Here is a 27,662-nt window from a genome sequence, read left to right as displayed (position 1 = left end):
ATCCATGTTCCCGGGATCCAGTGGTCATCTTGAGTGTATGCATGGATAGACAGCGTGAGACCTATCAATAAGGCTCCAAGCAAGGATCAAAGTGCACAAAATAACCCTGAAGGGTTCCCTGATGAAATTCTCAAAGCTAAGTCAGTAGTAATTAAAACAACAAACACAAAAGGAGATGAAGTAAGTTTAGTTGAATTGAATGTTCTAATTCCAGTGTCCCAAATAAAAATTAATTTTATTTTAAAATTAAATAAAGTTATATTAACACCGGTAGATCTAGATAAAATTTAAATGAACTGTAAGGAAAAGAAAACCCTTAGGCTATGAAGAATCACTTAGGAAGCCCGATAAAAAACTAAAATTCTCAGGCCCACTTCTGGAAATGCTTTGGAGAGAATGACAAAAGCGTTCTCTTTCTAGCCCTGCATTAACTCCACGTGTGGCCTCTGATGTGGCTCCTAGGCCGCTCTGTGCTCCAGTTTTCTTATACGTGAAACAGTAACAATAATTGCAGCAATTAAATAAAATACATAAAACTCTGCAAGGTTCTTGGCACATGGTATATGCTTGATAGTGTGAGTTCCCTTTACCTTCCCATTCTGTACAACAAGAGCAAACCTTTATTAAATGCTTCTTATGGACAACACAGTTTTCTAAGGCTTTTTACTACATTTAATTCCATGTGCTACGTATTCCATTTTACAGGTGAGGATGCTGAAGTACAGCGAGGTTGAGAAGTTTGCCCAGGGATAAAGGGGCTATAGGTGGTAAGGCTGGGCCTTGACTTAGCCTTACTACTAGGAACTTGCATTATTTTTCAGGGGCTGAGCTAGGGACAGGAAATTTCATCTCTTCATTTCTGCTGTCTAATAAAGACTCACACTTCCCTTCCAGTGTTTTACCATTTATTTGCTCGTTTCCCCTGTTGCCTCACCAGGTGAAAAGAGCACTCTGGCTTAGAGTGGACAGACAGGCCATCAAGTTGTCACTGTAAAGCGTATTGTTCTATTGTAGGCATAGATGCTAGGAACACATCGTGCCTAAAATCAGGGGCTGCCTTTTGCTTTATGCAGATATGACACAGTCTCTAGGGTTATTAAAGAAACAAAATCTTACATGAATTTGTTTTGGGAGTTGTTTTCTCTCTGATGAGCTCATTTGGAACTATGATTTCATTTCCAGGTGTGAGAAATTTCAATCATCCCTGCTGAGATATGGCTAACGACTACTGTGTAAAGTTACTGGTCCTGAGTAATATGTATACATGTGTGCAGGTGTGCATGATATATAGAATCACAGATGTCTACGCCTGAGTACACTTGGTGGCACAAAATCCTGCTACTCATGACATGTACACATGAACATGCATGTATGCACACGATTATTATAGGAACACATGTGTGTATCCTTGACATACAGATGTGCCCAGACATTCATGCTTTAAATATGCACACACATGTTTGTGTATGCAAGCGTGTATGTATTCCCCTGCACAAATTTTACCTCAAGTTTATAACAGGGAAGACATGTTATTTAATACATTTTGTTCCTGTGTAAACTTTGATTTCCAAATCCAATTTTCTAGTTAACTCCTTATTTAAATAACAGTCGCAGTATTATTAAGATGAGTATTATTTTTCCTTAAAAATTCATCCCACAATTTCTGTTGCACAGCAGGAGTTTAAGTACAGCCAATACTTTCTTGTGCTGACAGCCCTGATTAAGGCATAAGTCTTTGTTTATATAAATGAATGATTTGCTTGACAAAAAAAATGTAGATGGAATTTTAGCCTATTAATCTATTAATTGTTCTTCCCTACTGTGAACATTAGTTACCAAGGAGAGGATAAACTGTATGTTACTGCCTAATGGGCACACACATGAAGTTTCACAGTTTCACTGCATGATTTTACCAATAGCTATTGTTTTTAATGAGCTCCAATAGGAAGACTCAAAACCTTTATCTTCCTTAGACATTAGCACATGTGAAGGAAGTAATCTTGCCCTCAAATTGTTCCTAAATTAGGGGATGTGCAGCGGTGAAGACCTGAAGGGGGCATGCCTTATCTCAAGGGGGCTTCCATGACTCAGGTCCAGCCAATTGTCACCAGAAGGGAATGTAGCCAGTATCACTGCATCATCTTCCAATTTTTCAAGAGAAGATGGAAAGTCAGATTTGTATGCAAATTCATGCTGTCTTAGTTTGCCAAAGGGCTGCAGATGCAAAGTACCAAAAATGTGTTGGTTTTTGTAAAGGGGAGTTTTTAGAGGTAAAAGCTTACAGTTCTGCGACTGTAATGTCCAACCAAGGCACCATCAGAGATACTTTCCCATCCAAGTCAGCTACTGTTGGTCTTGGTGTCCTACCACATGGAATCAGACATATGGCAGGGCTTGTCTCCTCAGCCTTGAGCTCCTCTGTGGTCTCAGCCCCTTGGATGCCTCTTTCCATGCCTCTGTGCTCTGCTGGTTCCAAGACTGGGAGCTCTCTTTCAGCCTTGTTGGGCTTCTCTGTTTTCCTCGTGTCCTCTCTCACATGGCAAGATAAAAAACGGCAGAGCTCCCTTTGCCAAGTGTCTCTCCCTCTCACTCACTCTCTGTGTCTCCGCTTATGTAAGACTGAGCAAGAGGGCGGAGACTCAACCTGAGTCCCTCCTCACTGACATAGTAAAATCAAAAGAGTCTCACACCCACAGGAATGGATTAGTTCTAAAACACAATCTTTTTCTGGGATTCACAAAATTCAAGCTGTCACACATGCCATCATTTAATGTTGGCTACCAATTGAACTTTATAAGCAGCATTCTGAGGGACAACTACAACTTATCTGAAGGGAGGAAGGGTCACACACAGCATGGGTTTGCTACCTCTGCCTCAAATAATCCCTTGAAATTCCTAGAGATCTAATTCCTAGTTATTTTGGATGATGATTCAAGGCACTAGGAATTGGTGGAGGCATGCACGTGTGTATGTGTGTGTGTGTGTGCACGTACGTAGAGGGAACCAGGCTTGAACCTCACCCTGGTGTTCTGATGTGTGAAATCTCCAGAGTGGGGACAGTCTCCCAATCATCCTCGTGTTCTCAGACTTTTCCAGAAAAGTGGTGTTGTCCCACTGATAACAACCATAGCAGGGAGGGGAGTTTGATTAAATCACTTAAACACAATATATTTTCATTTCTCCAGCAGTTTTCCCTGCAAATTTTTTCCCAGGGGGAGGAAAACGGCAGTAAGTACCACTACAGAAGAAGCCAGTGAGTCAGGTACTTCTTTATTTTAAAAGGTCTCCTAGTGGATTTTCTACATGGTACATGGGACTCATTTGCTGTACACTTGGAGGCTTATATAGGTGGCATTTCCAAAACTTTTGCTCCAAGATATGCCCCGTAGTTTAACATACAAACACAAGGAGAACATCAAGACCTAGCATATCTTAAATTACTAGTTTACGCACAGATCAGTTTTCTGTAGGTCCATATGGTCAAAGCACTAAGCATACTGCAAGGTCTAGTGTCTGTTCAATACAACCAACACACAGCCACGTATGGAAAGGCTACATTACACCTTTCTAAGATTTGACACTAATAGATTGTTGACTGATTGATGGGCTGACCAGTGATGATTTTCTCTGTAAATGGTGTTAGAAGGACAGTCATTATTTTATCTGAGATCATGGCAATGGAGATTGTAGTTTATAACATTAGCAGTCGAATGATCAATTAGTGAAAAAAAATAACGTCAAGCAAGCATGCAGTTCTGGCTCAGGAACTAAAGTAATTCTCGTAAATGAAGAAGAGCAAGGAAGAGTCAGTTTTCATCTCTTCAGATAAATGGTCTTGAATCAAGATAGATTTTGGAATCTACTTAAGAACAGTGTTGTAGATATTTTTATAATATCAAGAAATTTCAATTGCACCAATAGATTTTTGAGATGTGTCTGTCCAATGTATGTTCTCCTGGGGGGGGTAGAGTGAGGGTTGGGGAGAAAGGTAATGTTTAGGATTAACTTAATCCTCACAATAAACCTGTGAGGTAGGTTTTATTTTGATAAGGATAAAGATGTGGAAATTGAGACCCAGAGAGGTTAAGTGAGTTAGACACGACTTAGTAAGGAAGTGGGCTGGGCCAAGGTTTGAGCCCAGATCTGTCTGACTTCAAAGTCACATGATTTTTGCAACTCTATATTATTTCTCAATAGGCTCATCTTTATTTATAATCGTTTAACATAAAACAATAAAAATAGTGCAGATAGTACAAAACAAAAATGAAAAGCTCTATTTAAGCTTGCACTGGTTTCTGGGCACTAGGTTTTATGACATTATCAGGGCATTTATAGAAATTTATGCACCATTAGGTGTTAGAATCTTTCTCCATAACATTTCCCTTTGAATGCTGCTGGTTCTGTTACTTCATCTCTCTCTGCTTCTATTCCCCTGTCTTTTGCTGTGTAGTGCAATATCAATAATGATAAATAATAAATCACCAGTCCATTTCCACAGGGCATTAGTTGCCCTCCTTCCTTGTGAATAGGGACCATTTTATCACTGTGCTCCTCTATCACATGGGACCACAGTGTCATCCCTGATGGACTGATCTACAGAGAGACTCATGTTCTGGTTCCCTCATTCCATAGATGACAACTGTCAAATGTCCTTGGAAGATCTCTATTACTCACTCTGTCTCTCTCTCTTTGCATATATATGTGTGTGTATTAATCTGTTTCACCATATAGTTATTTATCTCTTTTTCTTTTCATTAGCCAACAGAATAGAAACATATATTGCAAAGCAGTCTTTTCCACCCTCTTAGTATTACTATTGTTGGTTTCCCTTAAAATTTAACATATTCATTCATTCATTTAATTAATGTTTATTAAATCTAAATGGATGCCATAAACTGCTGGGTTTTGGAACACAAAGGTGGAAAGCCACAATCTAAGCCCTTGAAGGATCTACAAATTTAGTGGGGTGACAATTTCTCAGTGGTAAGTGTTTGCAAGGGGGTGAAATAGAAAATGCTGTGGGGACAGAGAAGGAACACAGGTTATGCTTGAAAGTAGTAGAGAAGACACCCCAGAAAAGACAGCAGATGAGGTATGCTTGAAGCTGTACAGGGATTGGCAGGTAAAGAAGGGTGGGAAGCAGTGTGTGTGGAAACACAAGTGGCTGAGAATTAATTTAGTGTAAAATACCAGGCAGGAGTGGTAAAGAGTCATGACAAGGCAGGCTTAATGATTTCTCTAGATTAGCCAACTTGGGGTTTTTTAAGCAAAACAGGGACAAAATCAGATTTCTATGGATGATTATCCAGGAAGTAGGATGAGGGTGGACTGGAGGATGTTAACAGACCCTGTGGCAAAAATCAAGGGAACAAATGATGAGGCCTTAAATTATGGCTATGGCAGAGGCAAATGGCACCAATGGTACTTGGAGAAGTAGAATGAACAGGGGTGGGTGGTTGCTTGACTACGGAGGGCAATAGGTCAGAAGAATATAGACAGGATAACTCAAGTTATTGGTTTGAGCACTGGGAAGTAATTTCACTGCAGAAACTGAAGCCACTCATTTATAAAAGAGCCTATACATGAGTATATTGCAAAGATAGCACAAATGCAGAATGCAAAAAGCAGACACCTTTAAATAAATGGTACCACAAAGATTTTCCAAGCCAATATGGCATGCAAGACCATAATTTTCACTGTAGAACAAGCATCTTTTATGGGGAAGAGGATATTAATACAAAATGCATACTGAATTCCATTGCATGTTAGCTGACTTTTTTTCCTTTTTTAAAAACTAATTTTTAAAATCAAATTAAAATTTAAAATTTTTGTTTCACAGCAAGAACACAGTTTAACAACACAAACAGTATCACGAGGGCAATAACACAACAAAGAGCAATCAAGTGCCACATCCCTCTTTCTCTGATTACTGCTAAGGCAGTCACTTTCAACTTTTAAACTATTTCTTCTAATATTTACTTCCATTTTTCTAAATAATACTCTCATAGCGCTGTTTTTCCTTAAAGATACCATCTATGGACTTCCTGATATGAAATATGAGTATTTCATTGTCCACGCCCCTCTCTGCATGACTTCCCCACCTTACATCCTCCAACAGTTATCTCAAATTTTGGTTAAACCAATATTTAGAATTTATGTTATGACTACGTAAATACTTTTCATAGTTAAGCCAAACAGAGTACTCTGATGACATACCATTTCTTGTACTGCTTGTTTTTCTTGGAGTTAATAATTACCTCATTTTAAATTTGTTTAGTATGTTATTTACATGTGCTTATTACTAATTCAACCAAAAAAAAAAAAAAAAAAGAGGTAAAATCCCCCTCCACACATTCCAGCACGTTTCACAGGTGCATTTCTGGTTCTGGAGACATCCCTTCAGGATGACTGGTTTCTCCCTTAGGAAGCACTTAGATCTTAGTTTTCTTCACTGTGCCAAGTGAATTTCCACTCATTCATCACCCAAAAAGTGTTGACATCTTGTCTGCTGTAATATGTTCCCTGTTTCTTTTGTCCATGCAGGTTTATGCCTTTCATAAATCCTTTGGTGGGACTTTGGTAGGTAGCAGAGAAGATAAAGCTGTGGGCTCAGTCTACCACATTTAGCCAGAAATCCCAAATTGACTCTAGATGCTTTCTTTACCAAGAAGATCAGTTCTGAATGCTCTTTGAGTGTTAAATCACCTCATATTGGCATGTTTTAATATCATTTTTATCCCTCTACTACTAGAGCAAGTGTGCTTTTTTGGGCATTTCTTAACAGGAAATCAGTTTAACTGTGTGCTCCAGTATTGGAAAGATAATTGAGCTATGGTAGGAAATTGCATTTAGCCCCTCTGCTTCAGTTTTTCCTTTTGGGATAGATATTACCGTCTGTCCTTATTGTGTAAGAACCTTGTGAAGACAGAATGAGTTATTATGGGTGGATGATGCTTTTTTTTTAGCAAATTTTTTTATTGTCTTTTTTTTTTTTAAAGATACAGAGATCACACAAAATGTTACATTAAAAAATATGAGGTTCCCATATACCCCACTTCCCACCCTCCAAAGCCCTCCCACATCAACAACCTCTTTCATCAGTGTGGCACCTTGATTGCATTTGATGAATACCTTTTGGAGCACTCCATCTTAGGAAGAAAGGTTAATCAGTGAATTCAAGGTATTACTATCTGCCAGGAGATAGGAAGCCTTGTATCTCGAAGAGATGATGTTGAGATTTTTATTCCTGCTACTTTAGTAATGACTTGACATTATTAAATTAAATGTTCTTTTGAAAATATTTTCTGCCTTACATTTCACAGTAATAAGGTGAAAGAGAATTTACTTTTTAGCATTCAACTTGTTAACTAGCTAATTCAAATCCTTAATAAAATGTCTTGAGCTTAAATATTTTGATGACAAGTAGAATAGAGTGGGTTTTAAAATATTTAAATAAATTGAAGCTATTCTTAGGTGGTTTATCACTAATTTCCTTTAAAATTATGTGACAGATAACATGAATAGCCTTGTGTGAGAGGTGTATTATTCTTCAATTGGGACCAACAACCCCGAACTTGATACTTGGGCCTCAGTTCCCTCATTTGTTAAATGGAGATCGTACCAATTCCAAGTGACTCCATGCGTTTTTTTCCCCACTACTTTCCTGAGAAGAGAAAATGGAACAATATATGTGGTATTTACTCTAAAGATAAAAAACACTATAAATATGCAAAAATTATATGTACAGATGTTGGGACTAAATACCAAACTGTATTCACATACATACAAATACCTAGACACAAACTTTATAATCATAGCACGCTCTGTTGAAAAAAATGCAGTGCTTTTTTTCCCTAAGTATTGTTTGCCCATTCTCTAGCTTCAATACCAAAACAGAATAAAGGAAAGTTGCTCTCATAACATTTTGGGTTAAATGACATGCCATCATAGCTATAACAGTTAAATTCTACACTAAAATCTCTGTAGGGACCAAATGAAAATTGATTAAGAAAGAACCTTCTGCAAGTGAAGGTCTGAGTACAGGGTCAGCTGCGTATCAGACCTGGTCATCACTGTCTACCATGCCAACTGCACACCTGTTCCAGGGGCATCAACCCACTGTCTTCTCGACCTTTTGCTTTGATAGGACGTAGGGAAGATGCTGGGTGGAGTCTCACAGAGATGCTCTATATTGCCAAAGAATGTGGTACTGGGAGAACTGAGAGCACAGATCCTTGCTAGGTTTAATGGTGCTGGACAAGAGTGGCAAGAAGGGCTTGTAAGTGAGGATGCAAGCTCTTGTGTCTTTTCTAGTGAGACTTGCTAAGGGTGCCATGTAGGAATTAGAGTTCTGGAACTGAAAAGATCTTACAAATCAACTGCTTGATACAACTGCCTTTTCTAACAATTGAGGAAATGGAAGTGCTGAGAGTGGCTTGCCCAAGACCACACAGACAATTGGAGGCCAAATCAGGACGAAAGCCCAACTAGCCTGCTCTTGGCCAGTGGTGTTTCCATTACACACGATGAACTCATGTAGCTCCTGCTAAGTTCTGGTATTTACATTTTTCTTTCTTCTGAACCACTGGGTTTCATTTCTGAAATACTTTGACTTACGAACACTTCGGATTCTGAATTTTCAGAACTAATTATTATATCATTCAAAAGGCATAGTCAGCTGTTCTGCTTTCTTAATTTCTGAATGATAGAATAGCCCAGTGATTTGCTTTAGAATTGAAATGCAAACAGAAATGTCATCTTATTTACATGTGATGCTGCTCAAACATTGAAAGTGCTGACCTGCCAACTGTATTTCCAGTCATCAGCTGCCATCTCACTGCTGAGAGTCATGTTTAGTGTATAAATGTCTGGTAAAGTGCAGGTTTGCTCGACAGTCCCTTCCTCAGCCCCTTCTTGTAACAGCTACAGAGCCACAGCACCTACTAAAAGGGAAACAACGCTTGGGGGCATTAATCAAATTGGAGATGGCAATATCCCTGAGTCACTCAGAACATCTGAGACAATCTCCCAGCAGTGAATGGATTTAATCTGCTGGCTGAGTTACTTCATTTCCGGAAGACAAGTTTCTTCCAGGCAGATGATGCCTGCCATACCCCGGCTGAGGGCTTCAAGTAGCAATACCTCTGTGGTCTAAACTGATCAGGTCTCTCACAGGCTGTTTGTGAAACTGCAGATACTCAATACTCCTTGTCTTGTCAGGGGCACCGGATGTACAAGACAGGAAACCCCAGTGGGCTTTCTTGGATTGGAAATGTTTTTAATCAAGGAGGAATGTTAACATGGAAAACCAGGGGGATTGTGGACTGGATCATTGCTATTCTGATAGCTTGGTCATCAAGGCATGTGCTTACCACAAAGATCTGTGCTCTTCAGAACAGTTGTCCCTCTGTAGAAACTGTCGCTGAGCTGAAGAGCTGGAAGGCTTAGGAACAAGGGGGTGATGTTGCTCCAGGGACCCAGCACATTAAGAAATATGGAGATGATTGTTTGGAGCAGCATTGCAATCTGCAAATGCTCCGATTTTTATAGAAGTAGTCTGCTGTGGCTTATCTATTTGCTGAAAGGGAGATGACAGTGGGGTCTAAAATTTTAAGTGGTTAGAAGATTCCTTTCTTGTTGTTGTTGTTGTTGTTTTACAATGGACTATGCTCAGAAATCAAAGCAAACATCTATCCAGAGCTAATGTGAATCTTATGGGTATCAGAGAAGATCATTCTTCATGACTCGTTCCAGCCACCATATTTACCCATAGTCAAGGGCAGCTACTTGCCATCTCAGGTTGTGATGCCAGTCAAAAAAGCAGATGTGGCCTTCATAAATGCTGGCTTGCTTTATCTAAGTGTGTTTATATCTGGGTGCAACAGTATGTTCTGCAGCAACATAAAACCTGGAAAATTGCTGTTTTGCAAATGTAGTGAAGCATTGTTACACATTTGAAACAGAAATGGGATGTTCATGCCAAGGCATTTCTCTAATTGTCCTAACTCAGAGAGATTCATAATCATATTTCTAGGAAAAAGTCCTGAACACACCTTCTTTTTCTTGTTTTGATGCTGAGATGGTGGTCAGAGCAAGCCTTTTCCCCCCATATTAACTAGCACCTAGATTCTATCATTAACATTCTCCTAAACTTAATTTATCATAACTCTATTCATCTATTCATCTCTATATCCATCCATTAATCCATCTTGGTTTGGGTTCATTTCAAAGTAAACTGCAGACATAAATATACTTCCTCTAAATTTTTCTTTCTTTTCTTTTTTTTTTTTTTTTGCCCAAAGCCTCTTTTAAAATTTTTAAAATATTTACAAACGTTCCTCCTTCATCCCTCCTCCACCCCCTTCCTCAGTAATCTCTAATTTGCTATCGCTGTGACTTTGCTATTTCTAGTCATCTTTTATAAGTGATGTCATACATTTTTTGTCCTTATGTGTCTTGCTTGTTTCACTGAGAATAATGTTTATAAGTTTCTTCCATGTTACAGTTATGAAATGTCTCATAACTTCATTATTTTCTTATGGTCAAATAATACTCCATTGTGTGTATGTACCACATTTTGTTTATCCATTCATGTGTTAATGGGAATTTGGATTGCTTCAAACTTTTGGCTATTGTGAATAACGCTGCTATAAACATTCATTTATAAATATCTGTTTGATATCCTGTTTTCACTGTCTTTGGGTGTATACCTAGAAGTGGGATTGCTGGGTCAAATGGCAATTCTATGTTTAACTTTTTGAGGAAGCATCATATTGCTTTCCACAGTGGCAATTACATTTACATCCCCACCAACAATGAAATAGAATTCCAATTTATCCACAACCTCTCAAATACTTGTTATTTTCTGTTTTTTAAATAATAACCACCTTTGTGGGTGTGAAGAGGTTATCTCATTGTGACTTTGTTTTTTTTTTTTTTTTGAGGTGCCAGGGCCAGGGATTGAATCCAGGACCTCATATGTGGGAAGCTGCAGCTCAAGCACTGTGCCGTATCAGCTCCCTTGAGTTGGTTTTTTCATTTGTTTGCTTGTTTTTGTTTTTAGGAGACACCTGGGACCATGTGGGAAGAATGCACTCAACCACTTGAGCCACATCTACTCTCCTCATTGTGATTTTAATTTGCAGAACATTTTTTCATGTGTTATTGGCTGTTTGTATATCTTCTTTAGATAAATATCTATTCAAGTCCTTTACCCATTTTTAACTGTATTGTTTGCCTTTTTTGTTGTAGTCGTAGGAGTTCTTTCTATATTCTGAATGTTAAACCTTTACCTGTTTTTGGTTTGAAACTATTTTTTCCCATTTTGTAGGTTTTCTTTTCACTTTCTTGATAACTTCCTTTAGTGCACAAAACTTTTAAATTTTGATTAAATTAAATTTATCTACCGTTTTTTTTTGGTGCTTGTGCCTTTGGTGTAATATGTAAAATTCCATTGTTGAATCCCAGGTCATGAAGATTTGCCCCCAGGTTATCTTCCAAGAGTTTTATAATTTTAGCTTTTATATTTAGGTCCCTGATCCATTTTGCATTGGTTTTTGTTTATGGTACGTGGTAAGTGCCTAATTTCATCTGGAGGTGGATATCCAATTTTCCCAACAACATTTGTTGAAGAGACTATTCTTTCCCTTTGCACGTACTTAGGACCCTTGTCAAAAATCAGTTGGCCCTGAGTCCTAAATCTCAATAGAGTTGCAACACCTACTCTTCAGTTCATTGGACTCACCCAGGACAACTAACAAGGAGATAATGATGGACAATGCCCATCCCAAGGAACAGAAAGTGTCTCAACTGCAACCAAGATTGCTCCATGCAATCTAAGCCCCCTCTCAATTAGAAACAGAATGGGCATTGCCATTCCAAAATCCTCAAGACTGGGGAATGAACAATGAACTAAAGTTGACTGTTTATTTTTCTATTATAGACTTATTATTACTCTTGCAATGGAAGAAACTTTATCATTCATATAAAGGCTGTGGCCACCAGAGATTCTGAGGGGAGAGAGAGAGAAGAATAGGTGTAATATGGGGGCATTTTCAGGACATTGGATTTGTCCTGCATGACATTGCAATGACAGATACAGGCCATTATATATTTTGTCATAACCTACAAAATTGTGTGGGACAGAGTGTAAACTATAATGTAAACTATAGTACATGGTTAGTGGCAATGCTTCAATATGTGTTCATCAATTGTTAACAAATGTATCACACGGATGAAAGATGTTGTTAATGTGAGAAAATGTGGGAGGGGGCAGGGGTAGGACATATGGGAATCCCTACATTTTTAATGTAACATTTATGTAATCTAAAGCTTCTTTAAAAATAAAACAAAATTAAAAAAAAAAAAAAACATAAGGAAAGCCACAAGGAAAAAAAAATAGCAACTGGCCATACATGTGTGGGTCTATTTCTGGACCTTCACATCTGTTTCACTAATCTTTGTCTATTTTTGTGCCAGTACCACTCTGTTTTGATTACTGTTGCTTTGTAATGCAATTTGAAATTGGGAAGTATGAGTCCTTCAACCGTGTTTTACTTTTTTAAGATTTTTTTTTGGTATTTGAGGACCCTTGAAGTTCAATATAAATTTGAAGACTGTTTTTTTTCCATTTGTGCAAAAAAGGCTGCTGGAATTTTAATAGGGATTATACCAAATTTGTATATTGCTTTAGATAATATTGATATATTAATAATGTTACCACTTCCAATCTTTGACCATGGGCTATCTTGTCATTTATTTATAAGTCTTCCTTAATTTCCTTCAGCAGGATTTGTAGTTTTCAGTATATGCATCTTTAGTATCCTTAGTTAAGTTTATTCTTATACATTTTTCCTCTTAGATGCTACCGTGAATGGAATTCTTAATATCCTCTTCAAATTGTTCATTGCTAATGTATAGAAACACAATAATTTGTGTGTGTGTTCATTTTATTCCCTGCAACTTGGCTGAATTCATTTATTATTTCTAATAGTTTTTTTTTGTGGATTCCTTCAGATTTTCTATTTTCTATATATAAAATCATCTGTCTGCAAAGAGAATAGCTTTATTTTATTCTTTCCAATTTGGATTGGGATTTTTATTTCTTTTTCTTGTCTAATTGCTCTGTCAAGAACTTTTAGTGCAATGTGAAATAGCAAAGGTGAAAGGAGGCATTCTTGTCTTATTCCTGATCTTAGGGAGAACACTTTAAGTCTTTTACCATTGTGTTTGATTTTAGTTGTGAGTTTTCATAAATGGGCTTCATCATATGGGAAAGTTTCCTTCTAATACTGATTTTCCAAATGTTTTTATCAAGAAAGGAACTAGTTTTGTCAAGTGCCTTTTCTGCATGTATTGAGATAATCACTTTTTTTTTTTCCTTCATTTTATTTAGATAGTGTCTTATATTACTTGATTTTCATATGTTTAACCATCCTAGTGTTCCTGGGATAAATCTCACTTGATCATGGTGTATGATTGGATTTTTTTCCATTTTTTGATTTGTTTTTTATAGTCATAAGGGAAATTGTAATTTCTTTTCTTGTGATACCTTTACCAAGCATTGGTATCAGAGTAACACTAGCCTTATGGGATGAATTAGGAAGTGTTTCCTCCCCTTGAGCTCTTTGGAAGAGTGTGAGAAGGATTGGTATTAATTCACTGGGTCCTGGATTTTTCTTTGGTGGAAGGTTTTTAATTGATTCAATTTCTGTACTTCTTAAAGGTTTGTTGATATCTTCTATGTCTTCTTATGTCAAGATGGATAAATGATGTGTTTATCCATCTTGGATAAACACATGGATTTTCCATTTTCTTCTAGATTATCTAGGTGTTGGCATACAATTGTTTATATTTTCTTCTAATCCTTTTTATTTCTGTAAGATCAGTAGTGATGTCATCATATTCCTTTCAGATTTTAGTTATTTGCATCTTTTCTCTTTTTTGCCAGTCTGGCTAAAGTTTTGTCAATTAAAGAACTAATTTTTTGTTTTATTTATTCATTTAGTTGTTTTTCTGTTCTCTCTTTCCTTTCTTTTACTAACTGGGTTTATTCTGCTTTTGTTTTGGAGTTCTTTAAGATGTAGAATTAGGTTATTAATTTGAGATCTTTTTAAAAAATATGTATATTCTTAGCTATACATTTCCTTCTGAGCACTGCTATCACTGAATCCTATAGGTTTTGGTATGTTGTGTCATTATTTTCATTTGTCTCAATATTTTCTAATTTCTCCTATAATTTCTTCATTTAACCCACTGGTTGTTTAAGAGTGTGGTGTTTAATTGCCACATATTTGTACATTTTCTGGTTTTCTTTTTGTTTTTGATTCTAGCTTCATTTCATTGTGGTCAGAGATGTTAATTCTTTTGGCTTCAATATTTTAAAGTCTATTTAGACCTCTTTTGTGCCCTAACATATAGTCTAGCCTAGAGAATGATCCATGTGTACTTGAAAAGAACATGCATTCTGCTGTTGTTGGGTAAAAAAACTTTTAAATATAGATGTTCTGAATTCTTTGTCAATTGGTCTCTAAATAATATAATTTTAAAAAATTAGAATTAAAAGAGTCAGTGTTACTTCTGGCCTGATTTTAAGAGAAATGTGTCTTTAGGAGTGAAGAACCCCCATAGACGTTTATATGGAGTTCCCCAAATCAGAGAAAGTGAATCATTCCAGAGACTAAATACAAGTCCCTGAATGAACTCTTTGGGATTTCCCCCCCCATAATTAGGATGGAATATGTGTCCCTGGAGAGCTACTGGGTGGTTGCAGTGATGGCTGTTATAGCTGGCATAAAAACTATTGTTTTTCTGCTATAGTTCAGCTGTGCTTCAAAATTATTTTTGTTTCCTGAGTGCATTTTGAAGAGTATGAGCACATTCTTCTAAAAACAATGACCTATCTTAAGGTCATTTTAAAAGCTTTATAGAGATAGCATCTAAAAATGTGGTCCTCAGGTGAATGTTAGCAAGATATTCAGGAACTAATTTCTTTGAACTATCATGAGACTTCCTACTTCAGTTTCCATTGAAAAGATCGGTTAACAAAGTAGGATGAAGCAGATCCTCCCACTGCTACACACCCCTCTGCCTCTGTTCCCACTGCTGGGTGCACAATGGATATAAAGGGGAATCTGTTCCATGATTCTTGAGCTGTCACTCATTTCGAGAAATTAAAAAGGGGAGAGAAGAAGAGGAATGTGGGGAGATTGGTGAAGAGATTTTTCTATGGAGAGAAGACTGCCATAGTGAATCCCATTTCTCTAGCAAAAGATGTGCAGATAGACTACCTCTTAACTCCAATCCCAGTTGAAGAGTTGCTGCAAGGGAATTCCCCAAGGAGATTCTGAAAAATGTTCCCTGTATGTGGTACTTAGAGAATTGGCTTAAGCCTAAGAAAATCTAAAGGCTGACTGTGTACTCAGGTCTCCTTCCTGCCTGAAATCTGGAGAAAGGAGACCAGTGGCCTGTGTAGGGAGTCAGAAGCCAGAGCAAGCTGCCATACTGGACCAGGCCTCTGTCTGCTGACATCCCCTCACCAGACAGAATCTGTCAGGGCAAGTGATGTGTGAGTGTCCCCAAGGTGGCTACATGGGAAAGAGCTGGATTGGGGTCATCCTGGGTCCTATCCAAAAGGACCAGCTGGAGGGGTGAGGGGATGTCAGCAGACAGAGGCTGAAAATGGACTGCTGGAGGCCCAGGAGCTGGAGAACGCCTTGTGAGGAACGCCTTGTGGAGACCCGTCATCTACTCTGAGTCATGGGAATTACAAAAGGGAAAAGGCCCAGCAGAAAACTTTTGAAGAGCCCAATTAAATGCCCTATGAAACAGATTTAAACAACTGCCAGGATTTGGGAGCATGAAGCCAGTTGACCAAGGGACCAGTCTGGGTAAGAACTGTCCTTGTCTCTTTCCTCAGCTACCACTCCTTTCCCTTGCACCTGATGGGGACTAAATCGGCTGCTGGTGAGGTGTTGGGGGTAGAGAAGCAAATCATGCCCCTCTCCCTACTGTCAACCTCTTCCTTGCAGGAATACATTCAGAAGCAGGTTGAGCTAAGGGAGGGATGAAGAAATATTATTCAACAATGAATAATATCTTAGATTGGGCATTCTAATTACTGGGCTCTTATCTGTGTCTGGGACCTAAAGGGACTTGACAACTGTCAGTTGAGTGTGAGCAGAAAATTCCTGGTCCTGCAATTTTCCTCAAGGGCAGGATCCATTACACTTACTAAGTACAACTTAAAATGACAGTGTAACTAAAGTAAGGACGCATTTTTTTTTAAAGATTTATTTTATTTATTTATCCCCCCCCCCCATTGTCTATTCTCTGTGTCCATTCGCTATGTGTTCCTCTGCGTCCGCTTGCATTATCAGGTGGCACTGGGAATCTGCGTCTTTTTTGTTGCGTCATCTTGCTTGTCAGCTCTCCATGTGTGTGGCGCCACTCCTGGGAGGGCTGTGCTTCTTACATGCAGGGCGGCTCTCCTTGTGGGGCGCACACTTTGCGTGTGGGGCACCCCTATGCGGGGGTGCCCCTGTGTGGCATGGCACTCCCTGTGTGCGGCAGCACTGCACATGGGCCGACTTAGCACATGGGTCAGGAGGCCCTGGGACCATGGTAGACCGACGCTCTATCAGTTCAACCATGTCCACTTCCCAAAGGATACATTTTGAATAAGTTACAAGCAAGGTTGTTCAACATATTGGATATACTATTTTCCCTCTAAGAATTAGAGTTGATAGCAAGTTGGCAAAGGAAGTTTCCTAGGGGAAATTCTTTCCACATTTCATTTGAAAGAGACCACATTTTGGACTCCACACAAATTCATGTGTATTCCTTCCTTCTGTAAAGTTTGAAGACCAGGTCACCTGTCCAAACACATTATGTCCAATGCTTCTCAGAATGTATTGGGGAAGAATTTGAGATATCTTGATTCTATCCACCTCCACATCCCTTTTAGCTCCCAGACCCTCACATTCCACTGCCTTTCACCCCATGGGCTAATTCTTGGTTCCTTCTAGTTGGGAGTAGAAGTGGCAAGTGGGTAATTGTCTGTCTAAGGCAGTGCTAGGAGACATATGCATTGATTGAATGAGAGAAATAAGGAAATGGTGCCGACAACTTCCCTGAAAAATAAAGGGAAGGTTTCAGACCCTCCTGAGGAGATGCAGTGTAGCAGTGAATGTTTTGGGGGTTGGGGACGGCTAATAGAGTTTCTTTTCATATCATTCCCCAGCTCCTGGCTGGGTGTCCAAACACACAGGGCTGTTTGTTTAACTGTGTTTTCCTTTGGTCCAAAGGAACTTCTTTCTAGGCTGAAGCAAACCCGACAATCTATAGCCTGGGCTTGGGTAGTCAGAAGGCAATGTATGTTTTTGGTGTGATCAGCCTTCAGATAAAGTTTGGTGAGTAGCATCTGTGCCTTCATACAAATGAACTCTTGTACTAGGATGGAGGAGAAACACTGTGTGATCTAGGATTGCTGTGTGAGCCTGAGGTTATAAAAGAAGGAATATCAGAAACATTAAAGATATGCAGACAAGAACATCTTTCTTGCAAATGTCAGACTTGCAATGGATTTGGATTTCCTTTGCTTTGTAAATGATATTTTTCTTTTTTCTGAGAACTGAAAATGATCCTTTAATGCCAGATCTTTCCATTTTTGCTCTAAAGGCAATCTGTTCTATACCTTTTCCCTCTTGAGTGCTCAGATGCCTTCTACCATGCCTTTGATCTATTGCACACCAGGACTATTTCCAGGAGAGGAAGATGGTGGAGAGAGGGATGATGGTGCTGTAATATCTAAAATAATTTGGGATCTCTCAGAGTCAGGAAAATGGAGGAAGAGAATAAATAAGTGAAATAAGAAGTGAGAGAGCAGCTGTGTTCTTTCTCCCCTCCCCCCGTTCATCTTCTGAGCATAGTGTAACTAAGCATGGGGTTTGAAGCCAGCAGCCTGGTTTGAATTCCGGCCCCACCATTGACTTGTTCATGACCTTGGGTTAATTGCTTTATTCACTCTACCTCAGATTCTGTATCAGTAAAAATGAGGCTAAAAGTACTGTTTAACTCATAAAGGTTGTTGTGAGTTAATATATGCAAGGGGCTTAAAAGGGTGCCTAGTACATAGTTAGTGCTAAATATTGCCGTTATTTCTTCATCTTCTAAGTTTACTGGGTCTGTGGAAATGTGACGTGGCAAAGAAAAATATAGGGAAAAGTCAAGCCCACTGGGTTATTTGTGATTTATAAAAGTACTATATACCCATCCAACTATACTTATTTCTCCATCCCGATTATTTTTAGATAGAATTAGAGAGCTCATTACAATGATGTGGATGAAAATGAATCTCTTCAGTCACTTAGTTACTCATTGACTTTGTTCGTTTCTCTCTTCAATATCTATTTGAGTAAGACAATGTACAGATCTGCATAGAGCAAAACATTTCCTCCTGAAAGAATCTATAGCCTGGTGTAAACTATTAGTATCTAATTAGAATGATGGCTTGGAAAATTCTCTTAAGTCCCAATAAATAAAATTAGTCCATGATAAATGGTCTAGGGAAAATATTTTGAGGGTGAAATTCAGTTTCTATATTAAGAAAATGATATCTTTAGCCACATCCATAGTCACCATTAGTCTCCTGATTCTAGATGTGGATCTCATTCCTCTTGTCTCTTCAACCTTACCAAGACATTTCATTGGGATTACCTGGCATTTTTTTCTTCTATTATAAACAGAAGCTCCCTGTTTCAAGTGTAGATTAGATACTTTCACCTCAATTCATTCACTAAATAGTTGCTAAATGTTTGCTTTGAGCTAAATGCTATGGGACTTTCTTAGGCAAAGCTGTTTACTGATAATGAATTGTACCGACACAGATTATAATTCTCTACTTCATTTTTTAAAAGATTTATTTATTTATCCCCACTCCCTCGTTGTTTGCATTTGCTGTGTCTGTTGTGTGCTGGTCTTCTCTTTAGGAGGCACAGGGAACTGAACTTGGGACCTCTCATGTGGGAGGCAGGCACCTAATCGCTTGAGGCTTCTCCACTCCCTTTGTTGTGCCTCTCAATGTGTTTTCCTCTTTGTGTCTCATTACATCATCTTGTGGTGTCAGCTCGCTGTGCCTGCCTGTCACACCAGCCCGTCGCATCAGCTCATGGTGTCACCTCACTGTCTTGCTCATCTTCTTTAGAAGTCACTGGGAACCGAACCTGGGACCTCCCATGTGGGAGGTGGGAGCTCAATCACTTCAGCCACATCCACTTCCCTCTTCTTCATTTTTATTAATAGGATGTATATTGATCCACAACATTTGTCTTTTTAGTTTTCATCTAGGCTTTACTGTTACTAAGGTATGTAACAGACGACACGTATTCTCTTGAAAATTAAATAATTTTTCTATTGCAAGGATATGATCACCCATTTTAAAAAATCTGGATCTTTTTATGGGCTGAAGAAAAGTTCATGCCTTAAAAGTTTTCCAACTACTAGCAAAATTTTCTCATGTCTTCTAATATGCTTCACTTGGGCCATTAATGGTGATGTATCTCATGGTAATCAAAGATGTCCAATAAATGGAAAAAATTGGGATAGTCTGCTATTCTGGAAAGAGAATTTATTGTTTGACCTAGGCAGCCACTTACTTCTCTGGGCGACAGTTTTCTTATGGTAAAAATTAGAAGATCTTTATGGTTTGTCTGTTTCTAAATTACTTAGATTCTAGATCTGCACTGTCCAATACAGTAGCCACTAGCCACATGTGCCTATTGAACCTTTGAAATGTGACTAGTCCAAGTTGAGATATGCTGTAAGTATAAAATACCTATCAGATTTTGAAGATTAAGGTCAAGAATAGTATGTAAAATGTCTCATCAGTAATTTTCTAATATTGATTAGATGCTGAAATGATAATACTTTGGATATATTGGGTTAAATAAAATGTATTGTCAAATGAACTTCACCCTTTCTTTTTTTAGTATAACTCTAGTAAATTTTAAATTATATATATGGTTTACTTATAGTAACACTACTCTAGACCGTTCAAAGAAGGGAATGGAAATCTATCTTTAAGGATCCTAAAAGAGATACTGGTCAATATTTCGGTTTTAAGGTCCTTATACCTCTAAATGTCAAGTTTCAATGTTAAAACTCTTATCTACTAAAAGCTAAGAAACCTTGCCTGGGCAGATATTTATCACAAGTTCCTCTTCATGTGACCATCTGTCTAGGTCCTGTGAATGTTCTATGGTTACAATATTCAACATTCAGCACCTATGGTGTCTCAACTATTTAATAAAAGATTATAAGGAAATACACCAAAGTGTTAATACTGATAATTTCCAGATAGTGGAACCCTGAATGATTTTTGTTCTTTTTTATTCCTTTCTTCATCTTTCAATCTTTCAACAATGCGGACAATTTCTTCCCTGGAAAATGCATATATTTAAATTTCATCACGTAAGATTTTATAAATTTTATAAAAATCACAAATATGTAAAAGGGGAAAACAAAAGGAAACATAAAAATACTATAATAGTGGTTACAGCTAGGTGGAGAGACTGTGAATGATTTTCTTCAATTTGCTTTTCTGTATTTCCAATTGGTTACTTCTATCAAAGGAAAAAAATTACACTTTATTTAATAACTGCCTACCCTTTCAACTTTAACCATAAGTTAATTTGCAGGCTGATGTTCTTAGAACTCCTAACACTATTATATCCACTATATTAGACTAAATAGCAGGAACTTTAGAGTTTGGTTTCAATCTTCATGCTAATACAGATATTTACATGTTTTTATGATAACTACCTTCAAACAGACAGTAATTAGCTATTGTCTCTGCTGGAGGTGGAGTAAAGAATCTAAAGTATATTTTAGTATGCAGGTCCACTGTGTCCAGGGGTTCATGTTGGATTCAAAAATGCCCATCTGCCGAGGTGCGTTTAGGTCTAAGTCCTGTAGCAACAGGGAGAACACCTCTGCACCTGGTGGAAACAGCTCAGGTAGCCACGCACACACCCAGGAGGGCGCGAGCACATGCTCACACCGTTTGGGGGGTTGTGCCCTACCCAGTCACACTGGGCATCCTGGGTGCTTCTTCACTCCCCTGCCCTTCATGCTCACAGCCGGACCCACCATCCTACCTGCTTCGAGGACATGGGGGACGCCAGCACGATGAGTGGGCAGTGCTGTCGTGTATGTGCCCCGATGTCAGTGTGTGAGGCGGCAAGAGGGAGGGCACAGAGAGCCAGGTCGCTTGTCTGCCCTTGCTGACTCTGGAAAGATCTGGACGTTTAAAGGTCTGACAGGTATCACTTAATTTATTTCTTGAGGAAAGGTGCCTTTTACAATCTGCATGAGGCAACAGCCCTTTGAAGACGGCACTTTTAAGCACAGCAGGAACTTACTGTTAGTACTAAAGATGACTTCTCCCTCCTGCAGAGTGGGGTCTGTATCCTGGACAACCTGCAAGGCTCCCACGGTCCGGACAGCAGGGTCCAGCGTGACGGAACTTTCATTTACGGTGGTGTCGCTCGCGCCTGTGATCTGGTTGGTGGGGGGACCTCCCAGAGAGCCCTCGAAGTCGGTGGGCAAGTCGTCCATGCAGTCGGCGTTGGGCTGCAGGAAGTCAGAAAGGAGTTCATCTTAGTGAGTGATTGAATGTAACCAAAATGTCTACAGCTTAAACATTTTGTCTCAATGTTAAATTAAGATCTTTACTGTTTTCCCCGACCCACTTAAAAAATATCCCACATATAGTAAAATTAACATGAAAAGATCTTGCAAAAGTTCTTTTCCCAAGGCTTTGATTCCGAGAGTAGCAATATCGATCTATACTTGATAATAATTATTTAGGGGGAATAACATGATATTTATCTAAAATGATAGCATTTTCTTATATATTGTGTTTACTTCCAATATAGGAAGTAGCTGGCAGCCTGAATATTTATCCCCAAGGACCCATGCATTGTTTACAAATATTTTAATGACATGATAGTGAGTAGTGTGTGTGGGAGATAGACTCTGACTCATGAATTGTTCATTAGAGATAAAGACACACAAACACATGCAAAATCAGTGTTTTTATTTTCAAATAAGTCAAATGACAACTGATTTTACACTAGTCAAGTCCTGTAAATTAAAATCTTAAATCATAAAACCAGGATGAAGTCATCTTTTTCAATCACCCACGCACTGCTGAACACTTTCCCCCCCAATATCATTGACAATTCCACTCAACATAGAAATGGGGAACTCTGCTTTGCTGGGCAGACTATGTGGCCAACTTGGACTACTCTTTTATGGGGCAAAATTTTACTCTTTGCATTTTTCACTCTTTGATCTTAGGTATGCTGTTCAAAGTGGTATCGAATATATTTATATCTTTCCACGCAACACGTTTTAAATTATTTTCAGCTGTTATGCCTACACCCAAACTCATAAAAATTATTTTAAAAAGTTGGTGGTGGAGGGATATGTTCTTGAGGAATACTGAAACTAGCTATTAATTTAATTTTTTGCTCTGGTCTGAACTTCAGCTTTGCCTTTAGGGACAATAATTACATGGTTTTACACACCTAATGTATGCAGATCAGGATGGGTGAGGTTAGGCAAGGAGAATTCAGGGTTGACGCTGAATTAACATCACAATGACTATGTTACCTTCCAAGTTCATTCAAAGAAGAAATCTACAACTCTTGGACTCTTTGGGAACTCAAGGGAAGAGATTCAAAGCTCTTGGCTTTTGGCCTGATTTTCCACTCTTAAACTGTGTAACTCTAGTGTCCTAAGCACCACACCCATGTTTCCAGTTGTCAACTGGAAATCTCCCTCATTTCACAATATCCTCAAATTCATTGATTCTCAACAACAGCTCATTCCTTTCTTGTCTGTGTTCTCACTTCTTTTTGCCTTCTGTATCTACACTGGACTGGGCCAATTTACAGAAACCCAGTTTGCCAAAAAATCAATTCACTGTTTAACCAATTCACCAGATTTGTTAAATGTGCTGATTGTGATCATGACCATGAGAGCGTGAATGCTTAGGAACACTTCTCTTCCTACTTCCAGTCTCTAGCTCCCCACCAGTTTCTACCTTGGGATTTCCCATTCTCCACTCTCTCATTGGGATACTCTTCTTTAAAAAAAACACAGGTATAATTCTTCTCTTCTAAGGAACCACCGTCAAGCTCCTTAGCGTGGCAACACAGCCTGGACCCAGGCCACTTTTCTTGCCTCTCCCGCAGCCTTTGGAAACACAGCGCTTACCATACATTCCCTTATCTCAACGCTTCTGCTTATGACGTCCTTCAGGCACAATGACTTTTACCTTAATCACTCCTCTTTCTCAGCCCAAATTCTCAAACTGACTCCTGGTAAACTCCCAATCACTCTTCAAGTCCCAGCTCAAATAGTACTTTTTCTAATAGTGTTCCCTTCCCAGGGAATCATCTCCACTCCTGAAGCACTTGGTAGGGCACCATGCTTTGGCCACTTGTTAATATGTCTGTCTCATCCCACTAGTCCACAAGCTTTCCAAAGCGAAGGCCCCACATAGTACCTGATCAGTATTAGGTGCTTAGTAAATGTTGATTTGAGAATTTTATCAGTCACAATTTTCCACTCTGAAAACTTGAGAATGATATTATCTGCTATAGATCAATTAAGGGAGGATTTGAGAAAATACTTAAAATCCTTTAAAATTCTGTCAAAATTAAGGTATGTTATGTAAAGATGTTTATAAGCAAAATCAGTTGTGTGTGGGGCATCAGCGAGGAAAAGAACATCATGCTGGTTGCTCTTTCAGCTATAAGCATTTGAATGTGACATGCATATGCAACAACAATTGACATAGTTTTCAAAATGTTGATCCTGATTGCTGGCCTTGCTCCTTTGTTTTATTTATTTCCCTATTTTTGATGCAGGGTGTTTCTTTGCTCTTGGTTTCTTGGTTAGGGAGAGCAGTACTGTATCTTTAACAAAGGATGTAGGTGGAGAGAGAATTAGCTCAGAGAGACTGTTGATGGTAGCAGGAGCGAATAATTTGGCTTAGATATACTATTGATTAGACCAACTTTACAGAATCTCACAATTTATACATGGTCCATCAAATGGAATTAATATTTTGAAAAGAAACATAATTTATATGACTCTAAGAGAAGTCACAGTCATAAAGTTTAGAGAAACAAGTCAGATATTATCTGCAGTTATCACTGTATAGGTATTCAAATTCAGGTTAGTGAGGGAAACTCCCTGAAATAAATCAAGTGCTAAATAGTTAGGGACTTGTGAATACAGCAGCAGTACAGGATTTCCTATGCAATCATCATCATCCTGTTCATATCAAGATAATAGTGAAGAAGTGAAGAAGGTGTTTGCTGGGATATGAAAAACCCAGTCTATATGATTCCTTATAAAAGCATTTACAGGCTTTGCATTGTCATCTTACAAAGAAAGACCTAGAACTGACTGGATAGAAAGAAAGTAGGATAAAGCCCTGTGAGGTAGATAAAAGGATAAAAACAGTTCTGACAATAAAGGACATCTTTTCCCCTTTTCAGGCCAGTATTTTATTTTTTTTGGGAAAATATAATGGAAAAAGATACCCACTCTAATGGCAATTTCATGATCCATGAGCTGTGCTCTCATTCTTCAGGTCGTTTTAGAGAATCCATTTACAAAATGAAAATGTGCCTAGCTCTTGACTTTCAACTTACATTTAGTAGCACAGGCAGACACCAGGATACTCAGTAAAAAAAAAAAAACAAACAAAAATCAAAAAAGAAAACAAAATTTACCACCTGTATTGAACACTTTAGTGGATCAGTATCATGACCAATTTTTTTTTGTGAGTGAACATGTTTAAAGGAGAATCAGAGTGAATTTTATAAATACAATTCTATGCCTGGCAGCCTTCCAGTACCCGAAGGGCTGCAATATCACACATATTTATTGAGCACTCCGTGTAGGTATGTAAGAGATACAGAGATGAAGGACCAACAGGAATCAGTTACTAGAAAGAACGACAAGCTCTTTTCAATTTTCCTTGAATAAGAAGAAATGGAGTATAAGGAGTTTTACATAAGACGGTTTCTTCCTGCAGCATAATAAAGGGTTGCCGCTAATTGAGAGGGCTGTTTGTTCAATGAGATTGCAAATTTTAAGAACAGAATGCCATCTCTTTGTCATAATTAGGTTTGGTGCTACCCAATGGCAGGAAGATGGAGTCAAAAAACTTCCCAAACTCCTCCCAGATCCAGACTTCAGTATCATCCTGTAGGACAAAAATGGAAAAGAGAAGGCATGGAGGGTAGCCTTACACCTTGGTGCTTTGTAAGAAGTAGCACAACACGTGAGCCTTCTTCTTCATGGAGGATGTTCTGTTCTGTGGGGCATGCTTGGATGGGTGACATGTTCCTGTTGGGCTGGCTTTGAAAATTCCTTGGCAAAATCCAAAAGATGCTTACCATAGTATTCTAGCAGTCAAGTGTGCTAAGTGAAATCTCATGCAGACTTGGTAGGCATCACACCATGGCCAGAATCCCAAAATGCTAAAAGGTAAAATGTTATTCGTTTGGGAAATAGGCCAACAGGTCACCCAATAAATCTATTATAAAAACAATCAATGGTTGTAGTCTCACCTCTTTACAAACAGCCTCTGGAGAAGTTATACATCTATAGGAAAAGTCGAGTCAAATGCTATTTGGTATAAACTTTAACTACCAGGTGGTTGTGTGGTTCCATCGTCCTGATCGAGGAGCACTGGGATTGAGACAGGGGCTTTGAAAATATACTGAGCAATAGAAACTGGGTGAAATGATGCAAATATGTTTCTCAAATATGAGAATTCTGAAGATTCTGGAGACCAAGCACATGCACGCACACACACACACATTTCCCCTTCCCTAGTAAGATCATTTCAGCTAGAAATGTGAAAAGTGGAAAAACCTGAATAAACTTTTGTATATCACCAGAATCTGGTAGAGATGTTGGGTTTCAGGAATATTTTTGTTTAGTATAACTGATTTTCACCTTTACTGCACTATGCACTTGTAACTCTGCTCTGAAAATTTAATGCACTGCTTTTCAAAATCTAGCTCAGAGCTGAAGATAAGACAAGCAGATTTGAGTTTAGTGTGTCAATTGTGTGAATTAGTAGACAGCTGGCATGAAAGTAACTGGTGCAAGGGTAGAAAATTCAGCCAATGCATGTCCTCATAATGTTTCAGATATACCCTCTCCAACAGTCATTCTGAGGTCCCTAAGATAATTAGCGCACTGACCTTAAAGAAAACTTTTGATAGCTGATCTGATTCTTCAGTAACATCTTGGGACTGTTGATATTCACTTTATTACTTGTCATTAATAGTGAGGAGTGATGATAGGGAGGGTGCTACAAAGTGGAGGGGGGAGTGGAGAAGGCTGGTATCTGTATTCTATTGAGTTAGTTTGAGTTTCTTTTGGACAGTGCTTTTTGTTTTTCTCATATTTCTCATGTGCCATCCTTGGATTTGGCGGTCTGGCTTGCTTCCTGCCCTCATCTGTTTAGGGGGGATAACACACAGCAGATGGTGTCTCACCAACCACTCGTTTTAGGCCTCATTTGATATGGTCCTGGGAAAACCTTTCCCTGGAGTGTCAAGCCAGCTGCTGAGATGTTCTCTGCACTCAGGAAGTTTTACAGCACATATAACTGAGGGAACCAGCTCGATGGTAGCACTAGAATTAAGTGGTTCTGGCTCTGGTTTCCAGTTCACTCAAGGTCTCCGTGGAGCTCTGAGGTTAGCAGGCAAGCAGAAGTTCAAAGCCAGATTCCCAGCAGCTGTCCTTCTCTCATATTCTTGGGAAAAATTGCTTCCTCTGAAGGCGTGCGATGGTGGGATACATCAGGAGTGAGGCATGCAGATCCCTTGATGACTGAATGGAGGTGATGATACAAGATGTACTCAATGTGCAACTGGCCTGTCATGCCTCTGCTGGGGTTCTACTCCACTCACACACTGCTGCACAGAAGAGAAGCCTATAAGCTGCATCCACAGTATCCTGACTCACAAACAAAATGGACATGGTGAAAAGGTAGTGATGTTCTCAGAATGAGCTAAAAGGGAGAGGAGAAATGCTCTCAGACATGGCAGCTCTCTTGGCACCTCATTAGATGACCGCCATTGCTATGTGATAGAGGGGATGTAGAAAATCCAGGTATGATGTTTTCTCCCTGCTTTGGTAGTAATGCAGAAAGACAGACACGATGATGCTGTAGGCTGTGCTGTGCTTACCGGGATCCCTAGGGCTTTAAGAATGTTCATCTTGCACATGGGACAGGTGCGATGGTCTAGAAGCCAGGGGTCAACACAGGACTTGTGGAAAAGATGCCTGCAATGAGAACCATACATCTTAGCGCGGTGGAAACTGCAGAGACCATCTAGTCCTCTATAAGCCCAGCGACTTGTCCAATGTCACTTGTCTACACAGTGGCAGAGCCAAGACTCAGACCTCAACCTCCTAACTCCTATTTTCTGTTAGACCCTAGGGTGACAGAGTCAAATTTGTCTGGATCCCAGGAGTGTCATATCTGATTTGTAACTAAGTTTTCCAAGTATCAGAAAATGTAGACAACATAGAAACTAAGAGACTTTTTTTCCCCTCTCTTTTTC

General features: G+C 38.9%; 1 protein-coding gene across 1 annotated transcript in view; it reads right to left on the bottom strand.

Moving 5' to 3' along the window:
• RNF150 (ring finger protein 150) overlaps window positions 1-27,662 on the bottom strand; it is a 255,768-nt gene that overhangs the window by 27,090 nt on the left and 201,016 nt on the right. The window contains exons 5-6 of the mRNA XM_004471936.5: window positions 27,285-27,381; window positions 21,417-21,627 (exon numbers count right to left, since the gene is read on the bottom strand). Of these exons, the coding sequence (XP_004471993.1) occupies window positions 21,417-21,627; window positions 27,285-27,381 (308 nt within the window). The remainder of the gene's footprint in view (window positions 1-21,416; window positions 21,628-27,284; window positions 27,382-27,662) is intronic.

This window comes from Dasypus novemcinctus, chromosome 1 (genome assembly GCF_030445035.2).
Source record: "Dasypus novemcinctus isolate mDasNov1 chromosome 1, mDasNov1.1.hap2, whole genome shotgun sequence".
NCBI classification, from domain to species: domain Eukaryota; kingdom Metazoa; phylum Chordata; class Mammalia; order Cingulata; family Dasypodidae; genus Dasypus; species Dasypus novemcinctus.
This window is presented reverse-complemented; position numbering and strand designations above follow the sequence as displayed.